The following is a 9,402-nucleotide window of genomic DNA, read 5'->3' on the forward strand; positions in this document are numbered from 1 at the left end:
CAGGCCCCCAGGAAGCAGAGCCTGTTGTTTCATTGACGGGTGTGGAAGCTCATCTCCCTGCACCACGGAGCCTGGGTGGCTGCATGTTACGGGCAGCCCAGTGATCGTGGGGGAGAAAAAGGTGCTGGAGGCAGGAGACAGAGACAGAACAGAAGCCACCTGAACTGAAGACGGAGCGCAGCTTTCCAGTGACTTTACAAATGTGTTACTACTGGCCTCCTCCTTTTTATAATTAGACAGGGAGAAAAGAGGTGATGAACATGTGAGTAGCCAGGTGTGGAAAACCACTGTGTTGCGCTTCCAGGCAGAATTAAACAGCTTGCTCTGCAAAGAGGCCACTATTTGTTCGCTTGTTGGAAGCCAGGTTGGATGTCAAATGAGTTAACTTGAAGGTTTTTTCCACTGAGTTTTAATATGGAGGTTGTCTCTCTCTCAGAAAGATATAATTAAAAAAAAAAAAGTTCTAAAAAGTCAACTGTGTTTTGTCCTTTGTCAGAGTCATAATTATGCCCAGGTCAGCCTGGAGGGAGAACTTCAAAGAGGAGATGCAGGAGGGGAAAAGGACTGGTTAGTCTTCGAGCCTTCCTCTACCCCACTCTCATTTTCAAGCACCCCAAGATGAAATTCCCCATTTGTAAATGACGAGGGATCAGATTTTTGGCTATGAAAGAAGTAAAGGGGTTACATACAGAGTTGCACATGGGGGTAACTTACTTTCCAGTTAAACTTGCTATGAAATTGGGATGGGGAGAGGCAGCACTGTGTTTTTTTACTTTTTTTAAAAAAACTGTGCCTTGACAGCGAATCAAGTGATTTAGGAAAACACAATGTTTTGCTGAACTCACCAGCTCTGCAGCACTGAGGAGCTGCCATCCTATCAGGGAGAGGAAGCTGAGAATCTGCCCAGAACCCGTGACAAGTCACTCAGCCCCTCTAGTTTTCTGTTCCAGCAACCTGAGGATTCAGGCAGTGAGAGAAACACCAAACGCATGCACTGCCTCTGCTAATGGAGTTGCATGGGATTCTAGTTCTTAGAAACCATACTTAATTTTATTTAACAAATTTAAATACAGTTTATTTAAAACTGAGAACAGACAGCGCAGCTGTAATACACTCCATCCTGGCCAGAGCTGGTCTTACTAAACCTATATACGTCTGCTCCCAAGGCCCACGCAGCCTCCATGCAAGATGTGTGACCAGCCCTCTGAGGAGAGGGGAGCATTTATGCAGGGGTGTGTTTTGGACTTGGTTCTCTGCATTCTTCTGAAAGTTATTTCCTTCCAAGGAGGGAAGGTTGCAACCCAGCAGGGACTAGAACTAACATTAGTGGAACTAAACATGCAGCTAGAAGAGGACGTCAGTTGGAAACTATTTGAGTCGCATGAAAACTTTGTACTCCTTTAAAAGTGTCTCTTTCCACCCTAGGGTATGCAGCCTGAGCTGAACCTGGGGTGCTACTACAATAGAATAAATCTGCTCGAGTGCAGAGAGCGACTGCTTTAATACAAGATAACGATACCTGTTCCCAAAGTGCAGCTGGCGACAGGTAGCACCGAGTGCTTTCTATCCAAGCAGCGTTTCAGCCGTTGCCTCTAACAGAACATTCTTGAAAGGGCTACATAGCAAGGCTTCCGTGACGGGGATCTAAAGGATGCAACGTTCCTCCAATGATTTGGAAACACAGTAGGAGAAAATGACTTACCAAAATTTTTTTTTAAATGTGAAATAGATGATGTCATTAGTCTAAAGGGAGACTTCTGCACTGTGAAGCTAACAATCAGTTCTATGGTATTTAATAATTGTATATGTTAAGGGGTAAAAAAGCTCAGTGTCTTTCCAGAATTATATTTTCCTTTAACTCAAAGGTAAAATTGTGCTTCAGACCCTTTTGAAAGAATTGGGGCAGTGTAGATTGATCAAAAGTTTAAAACAGCTATGAAGGGGGAGGGAAGATTGTTGTAGAGGGATGGGAGGTGGGGGAAAGGCGTAAATTATACCTTAATTTCTTCTTCAGCAAGTTTGTCAACCTCAAATACTGAGCCAACCAAGGTGGTAGCACCCAGGTTCCTCTTCTGCACTGCTCTGTCTCGTGTCTCACTGAGGAGCAAAACACAGTTTCATCAGAGAAAGCCCCTCCATCAAAGCTCTCAGATCCTCGATGGCAGGAACAGGGAAGAGGCGACTAACGCTCTACTTAGTTTTCAACCTACCTCAAGCCAGGTGCTGAAGAAACAGGGCACTAAGCACAGGATCCCTTCTACAAGGGCGCTGCTCTATCCATCAGAGGTAAATTCTCGGCCTGCTCCAGGCTGGCTTTGCACGCCACTAGCTCGGTAGTGGTATGGCATGGCCCTGAAAAAGGGGCTAGGGCTGAAGGACACATTCCACTTCAATGTTAAATGCACTAAAATCCCCTTTTATCACTTAACCCCTAGCTATACCAGTTTGTTTTTTTTTAAAGCAGGGAAATTTGGCTTTATGTAGGAGCACCTTTCAGAGAACCCCACACATGAAACAAATTAGGGCCAGAAAGAACCAGAATCTGGGCCCAGACGAACTGTTACCGTGTACGACCACACCAATCTCACTGAAAGCCACCTCCAGTTATTTTAGCATGTGTGAATAGAGAACCATGTTCTGTGAGTGTAACCCGATCCAGAAACAGGGAGATAAGTCAAAATGCCCTCCAAGCCATGAAGCTACTGAAGAGAAAAGAGGGGCTAGAAAGAGAACAGAAATACTTAGAGGTTTGTTCTAACCTGCCTTGCTTTTCACCCTCCCCTAAAACCTTCCTGTCTTGTGCAATGAAATAAACACTGATCAAAGTAAGTTTAAAATTAAGGGCTAAGGTGCCATCTCAGAAGGCAGCTGTCCCCTCCATGAACAGAGAGCTGCTTAGGCTGTTGCACACATAGCCACAAGGTACGTGTGTCTCAGGAAAAACAAGTCCCCGGGGGCCAACACGCTGCTGCGGGCGTCCTCACCCTCGCGTTCAGGTGCTGGGAAAGCAGCCCCCGCAGCCTAGACTGCCCTTCCAGCCGGGCCTCCTCCTCAGGGCATCCTGCCCTGCGCGCCTCTCCCAGCGCCGCGTCCTGCTGGGCTCGTACTGAAGTCGACGTCAGTCCTGTCTTTGCTGTGCTTTTTCTCCAACTCCAGAGCATCTGGCTCTGCTCAGAGTCCGGGAGGAAGGGGATGCCGGGGAGTTTGTGGATGCAGTGTTGCTTGATTTCAGTACGATGAAACTCTTGGCGGTCGGGAGAGGGCCTGGCTACTGCTGGCGGGATGCTGTGGAGAGGAGCCTCGCAGGCTGCGCGTGAAGAAACCTCCTGCAACAGAGACGCGACAAGCACTCGCATCACCCTTCTGCCTCGCTGCCCCTTGGAGGGCTCCCAAACCCAGCTGCTGTGGCCACGGCTGCCAGGGAACCGGCGGGAGGGAGAAGCAGCAGCGACAGCGCCCAGAGCCACGGCCTTTGTGGCCGCTGCGTGCGGCGTGTGCCCCATGCAGGGCCTCCTCGATGGCCTTGAGAGGTTTAACAGGATCTTTCTCCTATCACTGGCCAGCGTTTCCCCTTTTTTTGTTCCTTCTCATTGCAGCTCAAATGAATTAGTTCATACCTGATGTTGGTCTCCGCTCAGCCATGCACAGTCAGATTTCCACATTGGGATCTGTGAATCCTTTCTTCCCCTCATTCACCAGCACAGGCTTTTCAGTCCTCGTATGCCAGACTAAAATCTAAAGAAACCAAAAGAAGTCATTAGCTGCACCTCTTCACTGCACTAACAAATATTCTTGCCCATTAAATCAATAGCGCAATTTAACCATCTACCCTGGAGCCTAATGGTGCATTCACAGCTCAAAAGAGGTTTGCATAAAACTTCATTTAGCCAGGCTTAGCGAAATCCAAAATGCTCAGTGTGCAGAAATTACCCATTTTACAGTATACTGTCTTGGGACATTAACCTGCTCCTTCCCTGTAGTTATCCACCGTCTTCCTCGAAAGGCTCATCACCCTTTTCACTAATGTAAGCCTGCTCCCTCACCGCTGCACAACCCAACGCAGGTTTCCCTAGAGATGAGGTTCCTCGCCCTGGTCCTTGGTTAGCGTGTTCCTACAGCCTTCCTCCGCTCCCTGCTCCCCTTCACCTGTTTGCACTGGCATTTCCTGCCTCGCGGGGGTTCCCTCGCGTTGCTATGACAACGCTCCGCAGTTTTCAGCCCAGGATCTGCAAAACGGTTCCTGCTCAGTCCTCGCGTTTCTGTAGCACGCGGGCGGCTCGTTGCTACAGGAGGAACAAAGCACTCTGCCTTCGCTGCGCCATTTCCTGGGGCCTCCCTCTCCTCGTCCCCCCGCCGCGACTTATTCCCTTCCCAGAGCCGGTTCCGCTGCCGAAATGCTGCTGCCCCCGAGGGAAGCCACCTCCACGTAACCCCCGGAAAGCAGAGCAGATCCAGGAGCAGCTGCAAGCAGACAAGCCTCATTTACTGAGGCCTTTGCTGGGCCGCCTCGTGCGCGGGCTCCAGCTGCGGCTCTGTGAGGGCCGAGCCGTTCGCAAGGGCGCTCTCCTCCCCGGGCACTAACAGAGAACAGGATACAGCCCCATTGCACCAACCTCGCGGGAACATGCAGCTCCCTAGACCTGCCACTGTCACATATGATGTGTCTAAGGATTCAGGAAAGGGCTTTTTTCTGCTTGGGGCTGAAGCGGCGCAGTGGGAGCTGGCTCACGCTTGCAAAGCCGTGTTTCCCTTGGGCAGCAAGCCCAAGCACCAAGCGCACCAAGCCGGCGCTCCGGATGGAGGGGGAAGCTCCCTTTTCCTGGGCAGTCTGAACTGGCTCAGCACCGTATTCCAAACCTTCTCCAGGACTCACTTAGAACAAATGACCTACATTTCACCTGGGGCACTAGCAATGCCACAGGGAAGCTAATCATGAAAATAATAACGATATATAAGGTAATAGAACAAGGAGGAAAAGCTGTAGGGAGGAGAAGCCGCTATATTCCAAGGTCCGTGGCAGCCTCTCATTTGTCCTCTCGTTGTGCCCTCCCATCCCACGCCCCAGGAGCAGACGGTACCTTGGTGCAGTTGGCAGCTTTGGGCTCCAGATCGTTCAGGGTCACCAGCTCCCGCAGCAGGCTGCTCTCCTGGTAGCCCCCCTTCACTCCCCGCAGCTTGAAGTAGGCCTGGGAGCGCTGCAGGATCAGCCGGAGGTTCACGGCAAAGCCCGCCATGTCGATGGCGAAGGGGCGGTGCGGGTCGAACACGGTTTTCCAGCCGTAGACCTTGCCCGCAGCGTTCACTTTGGGCGACTCATAGCGCAGGCCGCCGACGAAGGCCACCGGCCACACCGACACCTTCCTGGTGCTGCGCATCTGCAGGCAAGGACAGAGGGGCGCGGTGGGCGCACACAGAAGATCGGTGACATGCACCCTCCAACGTGCCGCATGGCCCCGCTCCAGCCTGATAATGAAGCTCATTTTGATTTCAGAGCGGCCATCTGCCCGCTGCTCTTTGCAGAGCCCCTCCGGAAGCGCCTGCGCACAGGCCGGTGCTCTGGAGCGGGTCGTGCCGCACAGAGAAAGGAGGCTGGATGCCTGCGTTCCCTGTGGAGCCGCCAGGAATAGGCAGGACCCGCGGGGCACGCTCCAGATGCCCACGCTTGCCAGCACAGATGACTTGAACGCCAGCCCGTCTGCCCTCCCCAGTGCCCTGTCCCTTTCTGCTGGCGGCTCAGCCACGCTTTCTGCTCCTAGCCCGGGCTCTTAGATCAGGGATCTCCCAGAGCTAATCTCATCACTGCTAATTACAGCAGACGCGACCAGAAGAGCTCTGGCACTTGCCCTTCTGCGTTAAACACATGCTAACGGCAGCCCCTGTCTGCGGGGAACAGTCGTGCATGTCCTCGGTGCTTCGCAGCGTGTTTCATTGCTCCGGGTGACCTCAGCTGCAGCTACATAGCACAGAGAGGGGCCTCTCTGAGCCAGGCACACGGGTGACCAAAGGAACCCTCCCTGCTTTACTAACGTGCGGTGTCCATGGGCCAATGCTGCCAGAGGCAGCCTCAAAGGATTCAAGAAAGGATTTGCTGTCAGCTTTAGAAGCGTGGCTATTGTTGTGGCCATCCAGGCTCAAGCGAAAGCCACCAAGGAAAGGGGACAGGATTAAGCAGGAAATGCCTGTTGTGCAAAGTGGTGAGGGGAGGAGGCCATCCTCCTGCTCTGAGCCTTGCTGCAAGAGCTCTGCCTTGGAGAGCAAGGGCTCCCCTGCGCCTCTCGGCGACACGTCCCCATCTTACCTCCTCAAAGAGCTCCAGGCTGTAGGTGTTGTCATCATCGGCAAAGTAAACGATGCCGGGCTGGCTGCTGTTCTTGTTAAAGGTCTCTCTGAGCCAGCGCAGCGCCAGGTTCCTCTGCATGGTGCCGCGCGGGATGCGCGGGTCGCGCGTGTCGCCGCGCAGCTTGTAGTTGCGGGGCGTCTCCACGTTGAGGTGCGTGTAGTTGAGGCCGGTGTCGCGCAGCAGGCGCGTGATGAGGGCCGTGCGCCGCTGCGAGTCCTCCACGAGGATCCAGTGCAGGTTGGGCACGTGCAGCAGCGTGTTGGCCAGGCGCGTCAGCTCTGCCTTCTGCACGGGCCGGCTGTAGGTGGGCGTAATAACGTGGATGGTGGGAAGGGTGTCCGACCACGGGGGAGGCCGCGTATAAACGTACTCTGTCCTCACCACCTCCACAATGTCCCGGTCCGACAGGCAGTATTCCTTGGAGTCCAAGCCTGCAGCGAGATCACGCCGGGAGTCACCACCATCATCTGAGCAAGGGTATGAGAGAGAAGAAACAGCAGCATGGACTCGGTCCTGCAAGGGACCTGGCTTGAGCCAGCAGGCTGCTTGCTCATTGCAGGAGGTCACCCTCGAGGTGTGAGAAGAAAGGAAACAGGCTTGGATAAGTAAGTACACACATAAATACAGGAATCAGGGACAAACACCCATGAGAGAAGTTCCTGCTGTCAGAAAAGCAGCAGCAATCAAGGCCTGAGAGCCCAGGAGAACGCTGCAGCTGTGTATTCAGCACGAGCAGCCTCAGCAAGCACCCAGAAGAGATTGGCTTGTGCAACAACTGGGTCTAGAACACAGAAATAGCAACAAGGATCCAGGATCTTCCAGCCCTAAGGACTGGTTCAGTGCATTGGGACTGAGCAGCTCTGCACTGAGGCACTGGGGCACCTGGATTGGGAAATGGTGGAATAACTGGTGGAAAACACCAGGCTGGTGAAGCTCCCTCAGCAACACGGAGGGTCCAAGACGCCCCAGTACCACACTGTCCTCCAGATATACATATAAAACCTGTCTGCATTACACAGCACAGCTGTCTGAAAGCACCAGCCACTGGAAGGAAATCAAAACCAAAACTGTGAAATGCATTGGACACGGACACAAATGCAATTAGGCAGGATGGTGCTTGAGTGGGACGCCCGAGGTTGTTCGCAGTCCCCTGCAGGTCAGACTCTCAGCTGCAAATCCTGGCACCTGTAACCACTGCGCTCGCATGGCATAGATGAACATCTCGTTTCAGCTCCTGCTATCAAAGAGCCCCAGAAATGTATTAGAGGTGCAAAAGCATTTATCCTGAGACCTCTCAGCTGGTCTCTATCACCGCTCTTTTCCACCGAGGGTTCATAGAGGCACAGGCAGAGATAGTGTCTTACCGAGGTCATCAGCAAGTTCAGGACTGGGCCAGCGTGCAGCAATCTCTGTGCTGTAACTTCAAAGTCTGGGGTCATTTGCAAAAACAGCTCCTGCCTTTCGGGGCATTGAGTCAAGCTCCTGAGCTTTTTGACAGCATATTCTCAGCACTCTTTCAAGCCCTATTCTGGAGCCTGAAACACTGATCAGGCTTCCAGAGGGGATCACAGTCCCTTTCCCCAAAGTCTTGGGGGTGACTGTCAGTCAAGAGGCTTCCAAGGGAAAGGTAAAACTGCCCAGGACCGACGCTGAACTTCTAACACTTGAAAACACACATCACTGTTCGGTGAAAGGAGAAGCAGCAGCGGAGGATGAGGGTGAATGTTAAAAGGAAAAGGGAAGAGAAAGAGCCCAGGGAAAGGGAAATGAAGAGACCTTCTTCCGAGCTGACAAGCTCCTCAGGCTGTCACCTGCCCTGGTGCCCGGCAGGCTACAGGCCACAGCTCTACTTGATCCTTGTGCAGCGGGGGTGCTGGAAGCGGAGGGCATTTTAACTCCAAACCATCAGGGTGCTGGTGCTTACTACATGCCTTCCCCTTCGAGCCCAAGAGAACCTCCTGCTGATGCCTGGAAAATGCTCTTTGCCTTGTCTCTCACAAAGGAGCTGTCTTAAGTGGCAACTTTGCTTCCTCTGCTCTCCTTATGTCAGCCTTCCTATCGGACTAACTTCTTTGCAGCACACTGCACAAGCCTGCAGAAATGGGCTCCTCTCTTACGGATCAGCAGGGAACAAGGAGAAGCATCTTCGTTCAGTGCTCTCTCCCACTGATGCTGGATTTAGGCCCTGAAGGGCTCTCCAAGGGCAGCGACCACATGCCGTGGTTTGGAGGGTGACATCTCTGAAGAACCCCTGCAAGCCCCGGGCTGTTCCTACAGCAGAAGCAAGGAGCCCTCTGCATGAGCGTGGGCTGGGAGCTGAGATGAGCATGGCTGCCATGGAGGAATGAAATGAGAGAGGAGATGAGGACGAGGGAGGGACGCACAGATTTGGCATGGGCTGGTTTGTTTTCTCTCACCCTTGTGCACTGCAAGTAGTGGAGCAATGGTGCTCTGGTGCCAGACGGTGATTAGTAGTGTCCAGGGCAGAACTATCAGCACGATAGCCAGGATGTCCCGTCTCTTCGGCATCTCCAAGACTGACTGGACCCACAGCTCCTCATTACCTGACAGTGAAAACCCCAGAGACAGAACAGCAGAGCACATGGAGAAAAGAAATAAATGGGCAGGAAGGAACAAGGACAGCAAGAGAGAGAACGCGAGAGAGGGAGAGAGCAGCGAAGGCGACACGGCTCTTAGGTCTTACCAGTGCTTACAACCCACCCATTGCAGAAGCAGGTTTGGAGGGGCCTCGGCTGCTGGCGCCAGGAGCAGGAGGGCACCTTCACACGATGCTGCCGGAGCTGCCCGTGGGAGCCTCAGGGATCCATTTGGAGGGCAGCCTGCAACACAAAGCGGGGGGGAATGAGCACAGAAAAGTACTAGTGAGTTGCTCCACAGGGCTCACAAATTCTCCTCCAAAACAGCACGTCGAACAGCACAGAAGTGGCTCCCCATCCTGCAGCAGAGGTGCTCAGTGCTTGCTCAGGCCCCTAAGAGAAGAGATGGCTCCTGTGCTCTCGGGGATGTGACTCCAGTAAAGTTAGTGCTTCTGTGTTTCATCC

General features: G+C 53.0%; 1 protein-coding gene across 5 annotated transcripts; it reads right to left on the reverse strand.

Moving 5' to 3' along the window:
* Positions 1-3,616: 3,616 nt before the first annotated feature.
* Positions 3,617-9,180, reverse strand: B3GAT1 (beta-1,3-glucuronyltransferase 1). 5 transcript variants are annotated; one of them, XM_088534547.1, is made up of 6 exons: positions 9,062-9,180; positions 8,758-8,904; positions 6,711-6,807; positions 6,299-6,638; positions 5,079-5,375; positions 3,617-3,735 (listed from the first exon to the last, which is right to left on the reverse strand). In XM_088534547.1, exons 1-6 carry the CDS (start codon positions 9,063-9,065, stop codon positions 3,649-3,651), a joined length of 972 nt encoding a protein of 323 aa, XP_088390673.1. In that variant the 5' UTR covers positions 9,066-9,180; the 3' UTR covers positions 3,617-3,648. The 5 variants fall into 5 exon arrangements, with proteins under 5 accessions (XP_088390673.1, XP_010216981.1, XP_010216982.1 ...); XM_010218679.2 differs by having other exon boundaries at positions 6,299-6,807; XM_010218680.2 differs by having other exon boundaries at positions 6,299-6,807; positions 9,045-9,154.
* Between the last annotated feature and the right edge of the window lie 222 nt (positions 9,181-9,402).

This window comes from Tinamus guttatus, unplaced genomic scaffold (assembly GCF_059628265.1).
Source record: "Tinamus guttatus ecotype Peru unplaced genomic scaffold, ASM5962826v1 Tinamus_guttatus_pri_ptg000566l, whole genome shotgun sequence".
Classification (NCBI taxonomy): Eukaryota; Metazoa; Chordata; class Aves; order Tinamiformes; family Tinamidae; genus Tinamus; species Tinamus guttatus.

Excerpts from the sequence above, each read along its gene's own strand:
- B3GAT1 (XM_010218678.2), bottom strand. The coding sequence starts at position 8,944 with ATGTGCTCTGCTGTTCTGTCTCTGGGGTTTTCACTGTCAGGTAATGAG. Across the intron at positions 5,376-6,298 it reads GCCTGGAGCTCTTTGAGGAG|ATGCGCAGCACCAGGAAGGT; the intron begins GTAAGATGGGGA and ends CCTTGCCTGCAG. Across the intron at positions 3,736-5,078 it reads AAGCTGCCAACTGCACCAAG|ATTTTAGTCTGGCATACGAG; the intron begins GTACCGTCTGCT and ends TGGTTTCTTTAG.